This window comes from Bubalus bubalis, chromosome 2, assembly GCF_019923935.1.
Source record: "Bubalus bubalis isolate 160015118507 breed Murrah chromosome 2, NDDB_SH_1, whole genome shotgun sequence".
NCBI classification, from domain to species: domain Eukaryota; kingdom Metazoa; phylum Chordata; class Mammalia; order Artiodactyla; family Bovidae; genus Bubalus; species Bubalus bubalis.
The window spans coordinates 23,697,180-23,718,032 of record NC_059158.1 but is presented as its reverse complement, the minus strand read 5'-3'; the positions used below and the strand labels follow the sequence as shown (position 1 = coordinate 23,718,032).

The 20,853-nt window shown below is 50.9% G+C and overlaps 1 protein-coding gene across 2 annotated transcripts; it reads left to right on the top strand.

Annotated features, from left to right (window-relative positions):
- Positions 1 to 1,692: 1,692 nt before the first annotated feature.
- On the top strand, positions 1,693 to 19,511 carry TRIM26 (tripartite motif containing 26). Of its 2 annotated transcripts, XM_006061611.4 has the most exons (9): positions 1,694 to 1,831; positions 7,007 to 7,136; positions 9,645 to 10,132; positions 10,297 to 10,392; positions 11,605 to 11,835; positions 16,049 to 16,071; positions 16,546 to 16,661; positions 16,902 to 16,934; positions 17,453 to 19,511. In XM_006061611.4, the coding sequence occupies exons 3-9, from the start codon at positions 9,695 to 9,697 to the stop codon at positions 18,133 to 18,135; spliced, it is 1,620 nt and encodes a 539-aa protein (XP_006061673.4). In that variant the 5' UTR covers positions 1,694 to 1,831; positions 7,007 to 7,136; positions 9,645 to 9,694; the 3' UTR covers positions 18,136 to 19,511. The 2 variants fall into 2 exon arrangements, with proteins under 2 accessions (XP_006061672.4, XP_006061673.4); XM_006061610.4 differs by lacking the exon at positions 7,007 to 7,136 and having other exon boundaries at positions 1,693 to 1,831.
- The last annotated feature ends 1,342 nt before the right edge of the window (positions 19,512 to 20,853 follow it).

The following is a 20,853-nucleotide window of genomic DNA, read 5'->3' as shown; positions in this document are numbered from 1 at the left end:
GGAGTGAGTGATAAAGAAACGAACAAGATGCTTTCCAATCATGACAAATGTACAAAGAAAGTGAAACAGAATGCTGTGTCATGAACTGATTTAGACTGGTTGATGGAGGAAAGCCTTATGGAGATGCCAGCTGAGCAGAGACATGACTGACAAGAAGCTGGCAGCCATGCCAGGGGCTATGGCAGAGAGCTTCAAGACTAGCGAGGTTGCAGCACAGGGACTTAGGGAGAAGTGGCAAGAGGGAAGTCAGAGAGAGAAGCAGGCCGGTTGTGTCAGCCCCCCAGGCCCTGCAGAGGCCTTCCTGTCTCTCTAGATTGGCTGGGAAGATGCGGAGAATTTTAAGCAGGAGAAAGGACCTCTGTGGCTGGAGGATGTACAGAATGGCCTGTGGGTGGGGCAAGTACCTCCTCGAGACAGAAAGTGAAAGTGAAGCCTCTCAGTCCTGTGCGACTCTTTGCGACCCCATGGACTGTAGCCTACCAGGTTCCTCCGTCCATGGGATTTTCCAGGCAAGAATACTGGAGTGGGTTGCCATTTCCATCTCCAGGGGATCTTCCCAACCCAGGATTGAACCCAGGTCTCCTGCATTGTAGGCAGACGCTTTATCGTCTGAGCCACCAGGGAAGTCCTAGAGACAGGGAGAGGACAAATTAGTAGCATGAGATCATTTAAGGAACATTTTAAACATGTCTTCCAAAACACTAACTAAAAGAGTAGGTAGTTGGAGGGCCTACGAGCTGACCGCGGTGACTGTCCTGCGGGTCCAGGGGAGATTGTGCCTGGGACACAGTAACGACTGCAGAGAGCGAGCGGCCCGGACACTGGGGCTGGTCAGCTTCCCTTCCGGGCGGCAAGGTGGACTTGCATGAGCTTCTAGAAAATCTCCCCACCAAGGATCCTGGGACCCTGAATGCCCGTCCGTTTTTCAGGCTCTCTGGTTTCTGAATCCAGCACCAAAGAGGGAAACAGTCCAGGCCCCTAAGCTCTTGGAATCTCAGTTTTACCTTCTGTCAAATGGGGACAAAAATGCCTGCCTGATTTAAAGATAGTTTATATAAAGCGCCTTAGTAGACACCTCAGAAACGGTAATTAATTTTTGTAAATAGCCCCCTGAGACTATCAGTTTGCTCAGATCCTGCCTGATCCAGGAAGCAAATGTAGGCCAGGTTGGGTCAGGGAAGTGCAGTTGCTCAGTCGTGTACAACTCTTTCTGATTCCATTGATTGTAGTCTACCAGGGGATCGAACCCAGATCTCCCGCATTGCGGGCAGACGCTTTACCCTTTGAGCCACCCGGGAAGCTTTAGGGTCAGGGAGTCCTATTTAATGTTGAGCACCTGGCAAAAGCCACTTGTATGCCAAACGCCCTCCCGGTGGGGCGGGAATCGGGAGGCGGGGAGGGTTTCACCCATTGCAGAGTCCTACAAAGTGGGTCTCATGAGGCCTTAAGTTTCGCCTTCTTCCACCCTGCAGAGCAGGTGCGCGCACTACGCGCCAAACTCAATACAGCAGCCGCTTAACCTAGGCTTTGCACCATTTCAGTTTCGGTTTCTCTGCCCCTGCTGCCCCACCCACCGCGACGGCCCGGGGATTTGCCCAGTGATCAGTGACGTAAGGGAACTATGGCTCCCATTGGGAGGCGGCGTTCAGCAGCGACCAATCCGGGTGCTGGTCCGGGGGGAAATCTCGGTGGAGGGCTCCGGAAAGCCGGGAGATTATCAGGCGGGGACGCGCGGTCGCCCTGGGTGCAGGCGGAGGAGCTCGACCCGGAACTGACCGCTGCGGGAAAGATCGACCCCAGCTCGGGATTCGCGGCCCGGAGCTGGGGACCGGTGAGTAGGGGGTGCCCGGTGAGAAATGCTGCAGAGCAGCGGTCACACACGCGGCCCGGGGTCCGAGCGGCCGAACGTGGCTGCGCGGGCAGAATGGGGCCGGGCCGCCTGGCGCGCTCGGAAGAAGGGTGAAGTTCGCGCCGTCCTCCCTGCCGGCCTAATCCTCCTGCTTGGCTTGGGCCTCCATTCGCTCTCTCCTCGTGGGTCTTCCTCTCTTTCGCGTGTCCAGCTCGGGCACCCATCCATTCTTGTCTCCAGAGCCAGAAGTAATGGGGCCCAGATGACGGTCTCGTTGCTTCGAGCCGTGTAAACTGCCAGTCTGGCCCCAGGACCAAAGTCATGGTGTTTTTTGTTTTGTTTTTTTAATTGGTCAGAATAAACCGGTTTAGCCACGTATACCTGGAGCTTTGCATTCACTCCTTCCTCTGGCCCATTAGTTCAGCATTTTCCCTGCTGCTTTTCACCCTTAGAAAAGTGAGTAAATTTATCTTTGTGGAGCAAATGAGAAGCAAACACCTCCAAATTCCCAGTACATTCCAGAGTTTGGCACTACGACGGTTTGTGTGCGCTTCCTGAGAATGATATTGGTTCATTCAACAACAAATATCAGTGTCAGGGACCCTGAGCTAAAAATCATGATTCTTAGAGTTACCCCTGCCCCAAGTTTAAAAGAATCAACTTTTTAAAAAATTGACTTTATTTTGTACCTCAAATTGCAATTCCGTTTTTTTTAAAAAATAGACTCTATTTTTTAGAACAGTTTTAGATTTATAGAAAAATTGGGAAGCTAGTACAGAGTTCCCAGTACCCCCAAACCTTTCCCCCATTCATTTACTAATATCTTACATTAATATGGAACATTTCTTAATGATTAGTGAACCTGTACTGATACATTATTATTGGCCAACATACATACAGAATTCACATTTTCATAGTTTTTACCTAAGCACTTTTTTTGTCTCATGATTCTACCCAAGTTACCATATTCTAATTAGTTCTCATTATGCTCCCCTTGGCTGTGGCAGTTTCTCAAACTTTTTTTTATAATCTTGAGAGTTTGGAGGAATACTCCTCATATATATTATATTATGTTATATTATAGGCTGCCCCTAAGACTGGCTTACGGGTTATTGGGAGGAAGACCACAGAGGTAGATTGCCATTTTCATCACTTCACATCAAGGGAACATGCTTTATGACTTGATGCTGGTCTTGATTACCTGGCTGAGGTAGTGCTTGTCAGGCTTCTCCATTGTAAACTTTCTCCTCCCCCCTCCCCGACTCCTCCCTGCCATACTGTACTCTTTGGAAAGTAGTCAGACCCTGTGCAGAGGAGTGGGGAGTGTGCTCCACCCTTCTTAAGGGCAACTCTGTACCTGTGTTATTTGCAATTCTTCTGCATGAGAGATTTGTCTCTTTTGCCTTATTTATTAAGTTACTCATTTATTCTTATCAGCGTGGGCTCATGGATATTTATTTTATACTCAGGGTTATAATTCAGTACTACTTCATTTTGTTGCAACTTTAGACACTGGGAGCTCTTTTCGGTTGGCTCCTGTGCTCTTTTCTAGGATGTATTTTTATAGTGTATTTTGCTGTTGAGAACACTTTTCACTTGTGTGACCTCACGTGAAGTCAGCTTGGCAAACTTGACATTATTCTTTCTTGTTAAGCGGTAAGGAAACTGAGGAGCAGAAAGTGGCTTCTTAGATGTCACTTCCCCCAAAGTGGGGAGAGAGTGACAGGCTGGGCTCAGACCACTGCAGAAGACCCTGCAACTGCAGTGGAGAGCCCATAGTTGGAATCGAGGCTTCTTGGGGTGACTTCAGACTAGTCTCTGAATAGAAAAAGACATGGAGAATGGGAAGAAATTAATTTTGAAAAGCAAAGGCTTATTGGCTGGCATCCAGAGTGAAGGACTCTGCCTGCAATGTGGGAGACCCGGGTTTGATCCCTGGGTCAGGAAGATCCCTTGGAAAAGGAAATGACAACCCACTCCAGTATTCTTGCCTAGATAATTCCATGGACAGAGGAACCTGGTGGGCTACAGTCCATGGGGTAGCAAAGAATTGGACACTACTGAGCAAGTAACACTCACTCACTTAGAGTGAGTTCAAATCTGCCAGGTTGGTAGAAGTGCAGTGACCCTCCCCACCCCCCTACTCCCAAACTATATGCGTGAAGAGAGGAAATCTGGGCCAGGAGTGTCTAATCGGAGGGGAGCCCTTGGAGCCTCCTGCTGAAATGAGATTGCAAAGTGGGAAGGGGAGTGTGTTGACAGGAGAATGAAGAAGATATGGGACTCTGGAATCATAGGATAACATTTAGCCTCACAAACATTTACAGACTTTGTGTCTGATATTGAAGATATGGAAAGATCAGTGAGATGTGACCCTTGGGTTCACATCCTGGTTGGGAGAAAGATGGGTAAAAATGTCAATTAGGAAGCAGTGTGACTGTAGCTATAACAGCCTTTGTAGGAGCTTCCTGAGGGAGGGAATTCATTCAGCTCAGAGGTGGGATGCTCACCAGAAGGACCACAGATGCTGGGGCATGTCTAATTCAGGCTTTCAAGGATGAGCTGGAGCTGACAAACTCATGTACAGGAGCATGGGGTGGGGAGTAGGGGTGGTGAAGAAGGGGCTGTCTTTCTGGCTCACTGTCTCTAACATTAGGCTGAAGCAGGATTCAGGCCTGGTTGGTAAGTGGGGCCCAGATTATAGGGGGCCTGCGTGTCCTGCAGTACAGCTTTGACCTCAGGAGTTTTGAAGCAGGAGGGTGACAAGATGAATTGCACATGTTGGATGACCCTGGCAGCATTTTATACAAGATAGACGCTACGTTTCATCAAATCTAAGATGTCATCCATTGTTTTATGTTTCACATAGAAAAAACCTTTTGCCAGTTATATTGTGGCCTGTCAGTGACCACATTTGAAAGATGCAAACATGTGATGACATAGGTGTCTCAACTTTGATGTAAAGTAGTAACTCCCTAGCTGGTGGCTTAGGGCCCTCCTGCCTCTGGAGGTTGAATAAGACTGTCTCCACCTCACTAACCCATAGTTGTTGATTTCACTGACTCCATTTATGATCTTGAAAAAACAAAATTTGTTAAACTGGCTTTTTCCTGCCTAATGGCTAGTTGTCAAAACGAAAGAAACCAATTTGGTGACTCTTGATCTCAGCAGTGACTTTATGTTGCACAGTAAAAACGCTGGTGTCTCAAGTTCTACCTGGTTCTGTGGAATCACAGCCAGCTTCTGGTTTATTGAAGGGACAGAGGACCTGTCCACCCTGAGCAGAGGTGAATAGCCTCTGGTAGAAGGTAGTTCATGAAATGACTTCCTCAGGTTTCAGAATTCTCATTTGGGTAAAGGGAGTAGGGTGGACCATGCCATTGTGAAGACTTTTTCTGGCTCTTATTTCTATGGTTCTGTCCTTCCGAGAGCCAGGAATGGCAAGGAGAGTGATAGTTTTACCCCTTATTGTGGACATCTGTCGAGATCATCAGGCTATGCTGAAGGCACAAGTGATAGAAAGGGCAGAATCACAGGGGAGCGTGATAAGCTAGGGAGGGGTTTGCCAGAGGGTCAGTTGTGCGTTGGCTCGAAAGGCCTGGCTGTGAGGTGTGAGTAGGTGTTCAGGTCCATCCGCTCTTGTGCAGGAACCGCACTGCCTGTCGAATGTGAGGAGAGGGTGCTTTCACTCAGCATCAGCAGTAACACGTGCCCCTTGACTTCTGTCAGCACACTCCTGTTTACAAAGCCCTTCCATTGAGATGACCTCATCGGCACCTCCTGACAAAGGAGCTGGTATTAGGGCCAGTTTTGCAGTTTGCCTGGGCGAACGAGGGAGTGTAGTGGACTGGGCCGAGGCGTCAGCACCAGACACTGCATCCTTGCCACGTGCTGTTGGGCAGGTTGCTTCCCTCCGTGAACCTCAGTTTCCTGAGGAGAGTATCCTGAGCATTAAATAACATGAGGTGTGTAAATGGCCAGTAAGGTGGATCCTACAGAAATACTGTCACCAAGACATTGTTCGTCACCAGGCTGTTGAACCCAAACCAGAACCTGGATTCAACCCAAGGTTTACACCTTGGATCTTACATGTTTTCAGCAATGCCAGGGTAAGCTGTCTTCAATAGTTGTTATGCATTTGCCATGGAGCCTATATAATGAAGCAATGGGATTGAACATAGAAATGTACCATGTTTCTTTTGTTAGTTTCAGCAGACTGTCAAACAAATGCACATGCAATTAGCATTGCCTTCCAGTCCTCTGAATTTGATCGTTTGTTCAGCACCTGTGTCTTGAGCTTCTACAAGTGTCAGACACAAACATCTGTCTATTGTGATTTCCAGGGTTTTTAGTAGTTACAGACCCTTGTACAGATTATTTTAAGAAGGATGGAAAATTCTAGCCCCTCACCTCAGAATTTTTCAGATTTTTATTTTTTCTTGTTGAACTATTTAAAAGTAAGTTGTAGTGGTATTATATTATACATGTGCATGAGTGCTCAGTCGTCCAGTCATGTCCAATTCTTTGTGACCCCATGGATTGATTGTAGGCCACTAGGCTCCTCTGTCCATGGAATTTTTCAGGCAAGAATACTGAAGTGGGTTGCCATTTCCTACTCCAGGGGATCTTCCTGACCCAGGGATCGAACCCGCATCTCTTACATCTCCTGTATTGGCAAAGTTCTTGGCGGGTTCTTTACCAGTAGCAACACCTGGAAAGCCCCTGTGCAGTCCTAAATCCTGCAGCATGCATAGCCTAAAAATATGGTCATTCTCATACATAACTTTAATAAATGCCATTAAAAATCAATAATAATTTCTCAATATGATCCAAAACCCAGTCTTTAGTCAAGTTTCTCCTAATTGTCCCGAAAGTGTTTTATAACTTTTTAAAAAAAGCCAAGATCCAATCAAAGTTTTTGCATTTGGTTGTTATTTCCCTTTAGTCTATTTATATCAAGAACAATCCTGCTTTATTTTTCATAGCTTGACTTTTTAGAAGACCATGCCAGTTGTCTTGGGGAATGTCTCATGTTCTCGATTTATCTGATTATTTCCTGATGATGTGGTTTATAGCTCATCTCTGTCCCTTGTATTTTTGGTAAACTGAAGGTTAGGTCGAAAGATTTGATTCATTCTCGTCAAACATTTTTGGCAGGGCTACTGCAAAGGTGACATTGTACAGTTCCTGTGGCACCACACTGAGAAGCATATGCCAGTCCGTCCCTTTATGGACGATGCTGGATTTGGTCACTGGCTGAAGCCATCACCAGATCTCCCTTATCAAGGTACATTAGGGACTAACCCACTGGGCGGTACCTTGGCACCATGGAACCGTCCTGTCCCCTGGTACCCTTCATCTCATGGTTTTAGCATCAGATGATGATCCTTGTCTTATATAGTGGGGGTTGCAATATGATTTTCTAATTCTATTATCCCTCCTACACTTTTTCACTGGTGTTCTTCCATAATCCCTGGACAGGTTTGTTCGTCTAGTACATATGTGATCATTCATATAATGTTGGGGTTTTAAAGATGCATCAAAGTCCAGCATGGGAGCCTGGGTTAAGAACCCCTGCTCCAAGTGATGAGGGTATCAGGTTTTGTGTGGACTGGGAGCCATAGCTAAGCTCTTTATAGTCATTTGCAACAGAATTAATTTCCCAGCCCTGAAGATAAACACATGCCATCCCCCATTACAACAAAAGAAACAAATAACCTCAACCTTTGAACTTTCAAGCCCCCAGCAAAATGATTGCTGAAGGGCTCCAGTGCCCACAGGAATCACCAACACGCCGCCCACCGGTCCCAACCTTGTGTTGGGATGACGGAGGATGAGATGGCTGGATGGCATCACCAACTTGATGGATGTGAGTTTGAGCAAGCCCTAGGAGTTGGTGATGGACAGGGAAGCCTGGCGTGCTGCAGCCCATGAGATCGCAGACAGTCAGACATGACTGAGCAACTGAACTGAACCTTGTGTTACATTTCCGAGTGCTGGGTTAGGCTCACTTCCTCAACAGACAAACCAGGGAGTTGCACCAGGCAATTCCTAGACTTTTTACCATCCTTATTAACATTCTAAAAACTGTATTACCTGCATTTACCAGTTAAATTCTTATAATCATTTCATTTGAGCTTTGTAGGTACAGGTCTTTTCCACACCCGTTACATCTCTTAAAGTCACGCATTTCTAAATCTGTTGGAGCTTCTGGTTGGAGTTCATTGTCAGTAGTAAAATAATCCCTTACATTTGTACAGTACTTTCACTTTATAAAGCACTTTTTATATATTGCTGTGTTAGATCCTCGAGTAGACTTTGTATTCCTGTGTTGTTTTCTCTTTGGGGCTTTATTTCTAGCTCGTTCGTGTCAGTACGTGAAAGAAATTGAAGGCTACTGAACTCGGTTGTAATGAACTTTCATGTACATAATAAGTAATCAGATTGATTTGCCTGTGGTTCCAAGGGCTTCATTCCAGCCTGGCAGTTACCTGTGTGCCCTGTCTGCTGGCTGTCTTCCCAGAGACTGCTCCAGTGGCCTACCATGGGTCTCTCCACGAGACTTTAACTCTGGAGCCCATGTGTCACCGTGGCGTTTCATCCACTTCCTCTCTTGCTGCCACTTTAAATTTCCACTCTTGCTTTTCTTGTGCTTTGAATACGCACTGGATTTGGGAGCCAAGGGTTCTGGATTCTCTTCTAGATTCCCCCTCAATACCACGCTTATGCCTAATACTTCTAGCATAATTCTTTTACTCAATCCATGTAGAAACCCCTTGAAGGTAAGTATGACTCTCCCCATTTTATGGATGGATAAACTGAGGCTCAGAGTACTTAAATGAGTTTTCTCTTGTCACACAGTGTAAGGGCAGGAGGCAGCTGTTGGTTTAGGTGTGCTGAGGCTCCTAACCTCAGACAGGAGGTGCACCAAGGCTGCAGAGGTAAACAGAACTAAAGTCCTCTGTGCTCAACTTCTGTGCTCCCTCTGAGGGCCACGCTCTCATCCGCACATCCCTGTCAGAGCCACCTGAAGGTTCCTCCCACGTTGGTTTCAGTCACCCTTGTTAGCAGTAGAGCGGCCAGGCCAGCTGCATGGAGGGGCACAGCTGAGACCAAGTCCACTGTGGCCCGGCAGTGCTCTGCCAGCAGACTGCGTAGGTAGGGACCAACTCTCTAGGGCAAGTGAACCCAGTCAAAAACTCACACAGCCCAGGGAAACATCTATAAAGGAGGACACCTGAACTCAACCTCGTGATGCTCCTTGAGTCTTAGTAAAGAACCTCAGTGCACTTAGTCTTTGCAACCTGAAGTCTGCAGGGCAAACAAAGGAGTCTCTTGACTCTGTCAAGGCCCCTCATGAACAGTTGTGCAGCCCATGCACTGCACAAGTCAGGGAGCACTGTGCACATAGTAGGTGTTGTAGATTTGTATATTATGACAGTTCAGCAGGTAGTTATCTGGTGTCTTGTTCTCATAATCGGTGCATTAGAGCAATTTTCCAGCAGATGGAAGGAAAGGGTCTGGAGGTAGGAGTATGTTCCCAAGAGTATGGCATGGGCTGGTACCTGCACTGCTCTCCCTTCTTCCAAGCTACACACTCTGGGCCTCAGTTTCCTCATCTGTAAAATGAGGGCATTGGACTTGAGGATCAGTAAGGTCCTTTCCCTCTGATTCTGGGGGAGCCTCATAGGAGCTGCAGTTGACTGGTCGATTGCTTGGGCATGCAGCCCCATGTGAGGCTGCCACTCCTGCCCCTCTGCTGGGCCTGCTGTTGACTCCGTGTCTGGTCCCCAAGGAGGAGAGGTCCCAGCCGGTGAACAGGGGCCCCTCTGAGTTCGGGATACCATGGCCACGTCGGCACCGCTGCGGAGTCTGGAAGAGGAGGTGACCTGCTCCATCTGCCTCGATTACCTGCGGGACCCAGTGACCATTGACTGTGGCCACGTCTTCTGCCGCAGCTGTACCACTGACATCCGCTCCGTCTCAGGGGGCCGCCCCGTCTGCCCCCTGTGCAAGAAGCCTTTTAAGAAGGAGAATATCCGGCCAGTGTGGCAGCTGGCCAGCCTGGTGGAGAACATTGAGCGGCTGAAGGTGGACAGGGGCCGGCAGCCGGGGGAGGCGGCCCAGGAGCAGGCGGATGCGAGGCTGTGTGAGCGGCACCGGGAGAAGCTGCATTACTACTGCGAGGACGACGGCAAGCTGCTGTGCGTCATGTGCCGGGAGTCCCGGGAGCACAGGCCGCACTCGGCCGTCCTGGTGGAGAAGGCGGCCCAGCCCCACAGGGTAAGCCCTCCGCTCCCCCGCAGGGAGGGATGCTCTGCTCGGCGCCCACCCGGAGGCGAGGCCTGGCGCAGGCCCCTTGGAAGGCTTCTCGCTGGCCAGGGACTCGGCCCGAGCCCACCCTCCTGCCTCAGCCCAGAGCATCCCCACTGCTTGTCTTTCTGCAGGAAAAAATCCTGAACCACCTGAGTACCCTAAGGAGAGACAGAGACAAAATTCAGGGCTTTCAGGCCAAGGGCGAAGCTGATATCCTGGCTGCGCTGGTAAGTGAGGCTGTCGAGGGAGAGAGAGCCCTGAGGCAGGAGATTGGCCGTGCAGAGCAGGAGCTCTTGAGCTTGTAGAGACACAGCTGGGAGGCCGCTGGCTCCCTGGGAGAGGAGCCCCGACTGGACTGGCAGTGGGAGACCTGGGTTTTGGCCCACGCCCTGCCAGTCTGAGGTCTGCGGGCTTGGCCTGCTTCCTCATCTCACAAGTGAGGGGGTTGCCTGGATGTCGGCTGAGGTCCTTCTTCTGTGATTCACCTCAGCTGCAGGGCCTGTTTGCTCAGCAGAGTCAGGGTGTCAGGAACTGAGGAAGGCCTGGCCTTGTCCTTCCTTTCAAAGAGCGGGAGACATGATTCCTGAGAGTGAGGGGAGCCAGAGGGTTTGGAAGGAGGGAACTGGCTCCAGGAGGAGAACTGAGAGGGGTGGGCTTGGCCAGGCCTGACCAGCTCTGAGGACGCTGTGTGTAGTGAGTCCATGGTTGCCTGTAGTCGGGAAACAGAGGCAGTGCATCGAGTGCTTGGTTAGAGAAGCGATCAGGAAGGGAAAAAACTGATAGTTGATTCCAGTTTTCTGGGGCAGAGTCTGTTGGGGAAGCAGGCACTGGAGGGTGGAGGGATGTTGGGGCCAGTCCATGAAATGAGCAGGTGGGCCCCGGAAGAGGGACGGTGAGGCAGGAGACGGCCCAGCCCGAGCAGTGCCTCCAGGTGCCCCGTGTGCGAAGATGCTGACCAGGTCCCAGCCTGGACTCAGCAGGGAGATTGGAAGAGAAGAAAGGACGTGGTCCCGGTTGTAGACATTCCAGAGTTTGACTGAGGAAAGAGGAGATAGTCCTGTCTGGCAAGGGTAGTGTGCACGCAGATATTTTACACGTACTGGGGAGGATTCTGAAGAGAGGGTTAGTCAGACTTGAATAAAATTAATCAAGGGCAACGTCCTGGAAGAGGCAGCACACGCCAGTTGGAAACTGTGTTGGCTCATAGTGTTCTCAGAGGGCCCCGGAACATACTGGTTTACCTAGAAGAGCTGATGGCAGGCACTCAGGCTTCCAGTCCCGTGAGGGGACTGACCTGGCTGACTTATATGTCTTCCCTGAGGAAAGGAGGTTGGCCCAGGAAGGCGAAGAGCCAGCGTGTGCACCCCACGCAGATCCTGGAGGGGCCTTCCCCTCCAGGGCGGCGGTGTCACCCCCTTCTCCCCCTTCCCACCCTGCAGAAGAAGCTCCAGGACCAGAGGCAGTGCATCGTGGCTGAGTTTGAGCAGGGCCACCAGTTCCTGAGGGAGCGGGAGCAGCACCTGCTGGGCCAGCTGGCGAAGCTGGAGCAGGAGCTCACAGAGGGCAGGGAGAAGTTCAAGACCAGGGGCGTCGGGGAGCTTGCCCGGCTGGCGCAGGTCATCTCCGAGCTGGAGGGCAAAGCGCAGCAGCCAGCTGCAGAGCTCATGCAGGTGAGAGACCTCCCTGGGGCAGGGAGCCGGGCAACCAGGACGGCAGGCATGGTCCTGCCTCTCCCTCAGGGGACCTTGGAGAGTCTCTTCTTCCCGGGGCCTCTGTTTTCTCATCTGAAGCATGGAGATGATGATCCTTATCCCCACCACTCACTGCAGCGATTGCATGAGCGTAAAATGAGACAGTTGGCACAGTGTCACTTCAAAAAGTAAACTTTCTACGAACAAGAGTTTACAGTCTTGAGAAGTGCTGTAGAAATGAAGGAGAAGCTTATTAGTATTTTCATTACTGTCCTCCATTCTCATTACTGCTATCACAAGCGTGTCTTCCAAAGTCACTGGCAGATACTGGTCAGGGGGAGGATTTTTATGGTTCTGGAGATGAAGCCTGTGGGGTCGGGGGTGGCTGAGGGATGGCTGAATGGCGGCTTCTCTTAAGAACCCAGAGGATCTGGAGGAGAGGGGCAGCTGGGGAAGGGAGTCCGAAGGCAGAGGTTTTCTCTGGGCCTGTGACATCAGCCTCAGGGAATCGGGTGGAGAGCAGGCAGGGTACCTCTGGGACACCTCCTGGAGGAGGCAGCTTTGATGCTGAAAAAGGGAGGGTCATGGGTTGGAATCCTGGATGGTTGCTAAGTTGAAATGACACTACAACCCCTTCCACCGGGAGCCTCCCAAAGGAGTCACACTGCCTTCAACAGGGCTTTGAACTGCCTTTGGGTGGAGCATGCGCGATCCCTCTGCCCTCTGCCCCACAAGGCCTGTATAATGAGCTCCTCCACTTGCATGGTGGGGGTGGCTGGCCTGTCTGTCGGCAGCGGGACCACCCAGGACGTCTAGGGAAACGCTGGCCCTGGCCCGTGGCAGGGCAAGCCGGTGGTGGGACGTTGGGGGAGATGGTGAGACCCCCAGGTACGTGTACTGCACAGGTGGCCTCTGTCTGCCTCTCTGTCATTGTGGATTCTGACTCAAGCATTGGGAGCTCTTCCACTCCAGCCCTCAGTGATGAAGTCTCAGAGGACCAGAGGGTGGAAGAGTTCGTCCCAGGCCATGGGGCAGATCAGGAAGTGAGTCAGAGCTCCAGCCCGGGTGTCCTGACTCCCAGGCCTCCGGCCTCTTGCTCTTCTTTTCTCTCACTTTGCCCAGAATGTCTCTCTGGCTCCTTCCTTTCCTCCTCTGTCATTCTGTTCCCTCAGGTTTGTCTCTCTGACTAGATCACTTGCTGTCTCCCCTCTCCCTCTCTCCCTCCCCTTCAGGGTGCACATCCTGTCCTTCCTCTCCCCACAGCCGCCAGCCACTGCCACCGTGTGGGTGTGCACTTGTTGTGCAACAGAGAGGGGCACAGCTAGGGTGCTGGGGCGCGGGGATCCGGTTGCGTCTGCCCAGAGGGGAGCTTTTCCCCAGTCCTCCTGGAAGAGCTTTGTGTACCGACAGAGGCCCAGCCTTCAGAGCCTCTGAGACCACTCAGATAGAAGGCACCCCTGGGGCCAGGTGGGAGGAGAGAGGGAGAGAAAGTGGGTGTCTGCTGGAGGTCAGCGCAGCAGTGTGGTGCTGGTGGGTTTTGCCGGTGTGTGTTTGGGTCTGCCTTTGCTGAAGGGAATGGGACAGCTAACTCCTGCCCTGGCATTAGTATTTCCCCAGAGATGACTGTCAGTGGACAGTAAGGATGAGGCCCTACTAAGATGGGGTCCTGATCCAAAATCTGGTAAAGAAATACAGGTGAGGGACAAGCAGCAGGACAGGAGATAAATACAGAGGCCTTTTGACAGAGGTGATAGAACAGGAAAGATCTCTGGAGCGGCACTGTCAGGAGGAGGTTTAAGGGAGCTAGGGGAGTGGGGAGCACCTCGAGGGTACCAGGAACCAGCTCCTTGGTTCAGCCCAGGGTGGGCCTTGCAGGGTCGAGTGGCAATTGGTGACTCTGCCTTCCACTGTTGGGCACCATTCACACCCATGAAGAACCTTCGGGTTCTTACTACCCAGCATTGCTGTGACTCCTGCCCCAGGCTTACTGCTCTGACTACCTCTTTCACCACAGCCCCAGGAGCTGGAGGTGCTGGGGGAGGCCTCCAGGAGCCATGGGCGGGTGGCTTCCCTGTAGAGGCCCTGGGTGTGAGGCTGCAGGTCATCTCAGGACTCCCAGGTCTCCCCTTGTGCAGCCTTTGGGAGAAGGGCTCCTGCACTGGTGCTCTGGGTCCTGTCCTCTCTGGGCGGCTCACAGCCTGCCCTTAGATGCGCCTCAGTCTCTGTGAGACTGCAGTAGTAACTCCTGTGTCCCACCATCCACCCTCTTAGCTCCCTAATCTTGCCCACCTCCTGCCCTTTTATTTGCCTTTTTATGCCACGTATCCCTTGTGGCTCAGCTGGTAAAGAATCCTCCTGTAATGTGGGAGGCCTGGGTTCGATCCCTGGGTTGGGAAGATCCCCTGGAGGAGGGAAAGACTACCCATTCCAGTATTCTGGTCTGGAGAATTCCACAGGTTGTATAGTTCATGGAGTCAAAAAGAGTTGGACACGACTGAGTGACTTTTACTTTCCTGGCAGAGCTGTTGTCTCAGATTTATCACCACTCTGGAACTGGCTTGGACTTGTTTTGAGGGGCCGAGTAGAAAGGCAACAAGTCTCTGGGCAGTTGCTTCACGGTGGCACACCCATGTAGCTCTCACCTGTTTGATGGCCTCTTGGGAGCAAGACCCTAAGTTCTTCAGGAGAATTTGCTGAAACAGTCCGCTGTAGGCACAATTCGGTGATTTCATTTGTTTCCAAATTTCAGTCTCTCAGAGGTCACTCTGCCCCCACCCTTACCCACTCCCCCTCCAGGCTCCTCTCTTCCTATAACACTCATCACTTAATGGCATCATCTAATGGATTTGTTAGGTTGAGTCTTTGCTCTCTGCTTCCCCCTGTTAAGAGATTTGTATCTCTTTTTTTTCTTGCTCTATCCCCACTTCTGGAGTGGCACCTGACACACAGGAAGCGCTTAATATTTGTGGAATACGTGAAAGGAAAGCAAAAATTAAATAAAAAATAAAGTCAAGTGTTATGGAGGCTTTAGACTCACAAAAAGAAAATAACCAGCATCTCACAAGAACCCCCTCCCCATTCTACCATGTCCCACCACTCAGGTAGCACCATTCTCCATCCTGCGCAGACTGTGGCCTGTCTGTAGTTGTCCTTTAGCAGTATGCCCAATCTGTCCCACACCTGGTGTGTGCTGCCTCCCTGGCCACACTGTACTGCCCTAGTCAGGGCATCGTTACTCTTGCCGGTCCACAAAACAGTCTCCAGACTGTCCCCCGTGTTGGTATTGCTTCTCTTAATCCATTCTGTACAGGATGGCCAAGAGCTTGATCACTTAGCATGTGATGTAAAATGTACCAAACAAGTTATTTCTCTCCCAGTGACAGTTCAGACACGAGGGGTCTAGAGCTGTCAGGGCAGCTGTCCATGTGGTCAGCCAGGGAGCTGGTTACTTTCATCTGGTGGCTTCACTAACCTTAAGGGATGTTGTCCTCAGCTGTATAGCCAAAGTTGGGCTCACCCTTGTTTCCAAAACTGAACCAAACAAAAAGGGGAAGAAGAATGGAATTTTTTTTTTAAGGGCACAACCCCAAAATTATAGCCATTGCTTCTTTTTCATCTCATTGGCTACAACTTAGTCACATGACCACACCTGGTTACAAAGGGATCTGGGAAATGTAGTCTTTGGTAATGCTCTGCCCAGCTGTTACTTCACAGATTCTGTTACTATAAGGAAGAAGGGGAGAATGGATTCTAGAGGGTTCTTAGCAGTCTCAGTCACTTTGAAGCAGATCACATACAATAACTCCCCTATTTGAAACTCTTTGGTGGCTTTCTTCTGAATGTGGCACAGAATTTGAACTCCTTACTGTGCCTACCCAGCCCTGCATGATTCGGCCCCTGCCACCTTTGCCAAGCCCTTGCGCACCCTGCTTTCCTCCCACTCTTCACGTCTGAGCACAAGTGTCATCCTTTCAGAGAAATTGGCTCAGTCATGCCCTGGCCCCCCTCCATTCGCTCTGTCATTGTGATTATTTTGTTTGTTTTCTGTTTTATCCTTTGCTGCTGCTAGAATGTCAGCTTCATAAGGGAAAAACTGTATTTGTTCATTGATGCAGCCTGGTCTCTAATAGTGTTGATACATATGAATGAAGTGTTTAATTCACACTGATGCTTTTGCTTTCTTCCCTTCCAGGACACCAGAGACTTCTTAAACAGGTAACAGAGTTTCGTTTTCACAGTGCACCTCATTCCCTTGCACCTGTGTCCCTTCCCTTGTTCCTTGGCCATGATCCGAATTAGTAGCATGTGATACGGGGTTAGAGGTACCCACATCCCAGGGTTCATCACAACGACCTTGTCTCCTGGAAGCAAGTGCGCATCCTTGAGAACTGGTGGAGACTTGGTCTGTACTAGGGCAAGTTCTCTGTGTAATCTCCACTCCTGGGCCCACTATCCGCGTCTGCGACCGGACAGGATGGTTCAAGGACACGCCTTGGTAGACAAAAGGGCTCTGGATGTTGAGTCTGCTGGTGGTCGTCAGTCCTGGCTCAGCCTTGGACTGAGTACCTTTGAGGGCCTGTTTCTCTGTTACCTGGGATAATCATACCTATCCCTCCTCCTTCATAAATTGTCACGAAGGTTGAGAGAAGTGTAAGAGGAGCTAAGTAACAGGTTTGTCTGTCATCTCAGGTATCCACGGAAGAAGTTCTGGATTGGGAAACCCATTGCTCGAGTAGTTAAAAAAAAGACAGGAGAGTTCTCAGATAAACTTCAGTCTCTGCAGCGGGGCCTGCGAGAATTCCAGGGTAAGGGTTGGGGAGGGTCTTGGGGTGGGATCAGGATTGGGTGCTGCTTTGAGAAGAGGGTACCTAGTTCCTTATTGTGTGTCTCTGACCTCATTCCTCTGAGGTCTCCTGGGGTTTTCTTTCTCCGTCTTCTTCACGGATGGACCCTTGGCACAAAATTAGTACTGACAATTACTGTGAGAAATAGGCTCCTAAGTTTGCTGAGCTCAAGGGTCATTGCTGTCCATTTTTCCTCTCCAGGGAAGCTGCTGAGAGACTTAGAATATAAGACTGGTGAGTATCCAAAGGGTTGTTCTCAGACAGAGTGCTCCCCACAGGGTCCTGCTGCCCCCGCCTGCCCGCCCTCCCGTCCAGCAGGGCAGTCTCCCAGCCGCACATCTGCAGCCCCGCCTGTATTTTCTGACCCGTCTGCTGCTCTTCAGGCGGGAGGAGAGGGCTCCGCTTGATAGTCTGGCCCCTCCTGCCCCAAGGTTGGCTATTTTGTCCTCAGAGGTCCTGCCACCAGTCCTTTGACTGAGTCCCTGTGACTGACTTCTCATCTGCCTGATCACGTGGCTCCTGTATTCGGAGCAAACTGCCGTGGCTTCGTAAGACCAGAGACCTCTCTGTCCCAGGCCCCACCGTGTGCTCCCTCGCCCTGCCTTCACTGAAGACCCACGGGGGGCCTGCTCACACTGCCACAGGTGTGGCACATACCCCTTGGATCATGCAGCGTGGCAGCCCTGCCGTGGAGACTGGGGTCCCCTCCCGGCCTGCTGGTGACACCGTTGCTTCTTCCTCTGTCCCCACAGTGAGCGTCACCCTTGACCCACAGTCGGCCAGTGGGTACCTGCAGCTGTCAGAGGACTGGAAGTGCGTGACCTACAGCGGCCTGTACCAGGGCGCGTACCTGTACCCCCAGCAGTTTGACTGTGAGCCGGGGGTGCTGGGCAGTAAAGGCTTCACCTGGGGCAAGGTCTACTGGGAGGTGGAGGTGGAGAGGGAGGGCTGGTCCGAGGATGAAGACGAGGGGGACGAGGCGGAAGAAGGGGAGGAGGAGGAGGAGGAAGAGGAGGCCGGCTACCGGGACGGATACGACGACTGGGAGACGGACGAGGATGAGGAGTCGCTGGGGGATGAAGAGGAAGAAGCGGAGGAGGAGGAGGAGGAAGTTCTGGAAAGCTGCTTGGTGGGGGTGGCCAGAGACTCGGTGAAGAGGAAGGGAGACCTCTCCCTGCGGCCGGAGGACGGTGTGTGGGCGCTGCGCCTCTCCTCCGCGGGCATCTGGGCCAACACCAGCCCTGAGGCTGAGCTCTTCCCAGCGCTGCGGCCCCGGAGAGTGGGCATCGCCCTGGATTACGAAGGGGGCACCGTGACTTTCACCAACGCGGAGTCACAAGAACTCATCTACACCTTCACTGCCACCTTCACCCGGCGCCTGCTCCCCTTCCTGTGGCTCAAGTGGCCAGGAACACGCCTCCTGCTGAGACCCTGAGCCCCAGCTCCGGGCCCACACCCACTGACGCTTCTCTTCTCTGGAATTCCGGGCTCTGTGACAGGAGAGGTGATGTCTGGCCGGAGCACCTGGAGTAGGCGAGGGAAGGGGCCCGATGTCTGCTGCCGTTCCCTCCCTGTGGCTGTGGCCCCTTTGGGACCTCTTCAGTGCTCTTCCATCCATCCTGCCCTGGGGCTCTTCTCCCTGCTCCTGGGGTTCCTGTGCTGACTTCTGACTCTGAAGTCCACGAGGGCTCCTCTCTCCTCCTCCCCACTGCCTTTGACCCAGCTCTGCCCTCCCTCGCCCCAAATGGCATCCCGTACCAGCTGTTCTTGGAAAAGACCAGTTGACTATTACCCCCAAGGCCATTTTACTGCCCTCCAATCCCATGGCTTCCCCTTTGCCCAAATCCCCTTCTGCTGCCTGTCTCCATAGCACTTTGAGCACGCCTCCTGCCACCCCAACTCAGAGTTAAATGTACATGAAAATGTCCAGGTCAGTTAAGCCGCCTGGAGTGCAAGTAGAAAGCATCTCCTTTTAAGGTACAGGGCAGAGTCCATGCTTCTCTGAGACCAGGGCTGAGGTTTCCATCACTAGGAGGCGGGGCTCCCTGAAGCCATCTGTGGTCTCAGGGGAATGAATCTAGATACATATATCTTTGGGGTAACAGTTGTGGTCGGTGGTCAGTAAATTATCTCTGTGAGTTGGTCCTTGTGAGGAGAGTCTCTAAAAGAATCCAGAATATCCTGCTCTTGGTCGGTTCATATAGAAGCACCAAGGCAAATATCCAGTCAAAACCTCCCCTGCCTTGGAAGCCCTGGTGGGTGCTACAGCGGGATATTAAGCTTCTGTCACTAGCTTTCCTCGACATCCAGATTTTCCTAGGTGTGAGGCTGTGAGAAGGGCAGCAAGGGTCCCCAGCAACGCCCCAGGTCTGCCTGTCAAGAGAGGGATCAGAGCATATCCTCGTTGCCCATGGGCCCAGCCCCCAGTCCCAGCCTCTGTCTGGGCTCCGCTCATGCCCACAGTTCAGCACAAGCTTGTGCTCCAGCCAGATTACCTCGCAGCCTTTATTCTTATCCATTCCAGGCATTCTGCCAATCTCCCGCTGACTAATTTTAACCCCTCCCCTGCTCTAGGAGACTGTTCCCAGCTGCTGTGGATCTCGGGGTCTCTTAGCTGCCTCATTGTCTGAAGTTGCGCTCTTTGTATATTTCACATGCTGCCTGAGTCATGTGTACATTCTGATTTCTGCCTCTAGTTTTGTAAGCTCATCAAGGACGGATACCATGTCTTCTACTTCTCTTGTATTCTCCATGACACCTAGTTCAGTGCTGCGCACAGAGTAGGTGCTCAATAAAAACTTGTTGAATGAACAGCCTGGATTCATATATATTTAATTGTGACTCAGATATCACCAGACCTTCACAGTCTATGGCCACACAAAGGTTCCATTGATAGGAACCTTGGCAGTAGGCCAAGGTTTTTCTATGGTGCCTCTTCTGGGTCCTTTAAAACTGCAGCTTTGCTCACTGCCCTCAGCCTGCACACACATGCTGTCATTGCTGGAAGTCCCCAAAGAAGAGCTTCGCCTGGGGCACAGACCACCCAATGCCAAGGTTCCAGCTTGTTCTTCCTCTCCTGCAGTGGTGACCCAGTGCTGAAATCTAGCTTCTGTAGAGCAGGGGCTCCCATGAGAAGGGTGACATCTGTACAGCACCCCCACAATCCTTCCCTGAAAAAGAAGAGTGCCCACAGAGATATAACCTACAGAGCCAATTCTCCCTCCTGACATTCAGTTGTTTCACCATTTCTTGTCTGCTCTTTTTTGATTTTTTAAAATTGTCATCTAAAGGTAGGAAAGGGAGGATTACAGAAAGTACCTCTAAGATTATACTAAATGGCAAAGACCATATTTCCTCCTTGAACTCATGTGTGGACTCATTAATGTTTTTCCTTTTTAAAAGAATTTATTTTTTCTTTCTAAACACATATATGCAAAATGTGTTGATTACTAGAAATGTTATGCATTAATTATAGTAAGGTCTTAATTCACATTTGAATCTTGAGAGAATGTTAGTTTCAGGTGTGCAGTAAAGTGATTCAGTTCAGTTCAGTTTAGTCGCTCAGTCGTGTCCGACTCTTTGCGACCCCATGGACCACAGCACACCATGCCTCCCTGTCCATCATCAACTCCCGGAGTTTACCCAAACTCATGTCTATTGAGTCAGTGATGCCATCCAACCACCTCATCCTCTGTTGTCCCCTTCTCCTGCCCTCAATCTTTCCCAGCATCAGGGTCTTTTCAGGGTCAGTCAGCTCTTCGCATCAGGTGGCCAAGGTATTGGTTTCAGCTTCAGTCCTTCCAATCAACACCCAGGACTGATCTCCTTTAGGATTGACTGGTTGGATCTCCTTGCAGTCCAAGGGACTCTCAAGTCTTCTCCAACACCACAGTTCAAAAGCTTCAATTCTTTGGTGCTCAGCTTTCTTTATAGTCCAACTCTCACATCCATACATGACTACTGGAAAAACCATAGCCTTGACTAGACTGACCTTTGTTGGCAAATACCTCTGCTTTTTAATGTGCTGTCTAGGTTGGTCATAACTTTCCTTCCAAGGAATAAGCGTCTTTTAATTTCATGACTGCAATCACTATCTGCAGTAATTTTGGAGCCCCCCAAAATAAAGTTAGCCACTGTTTCCCCATCTATTTGC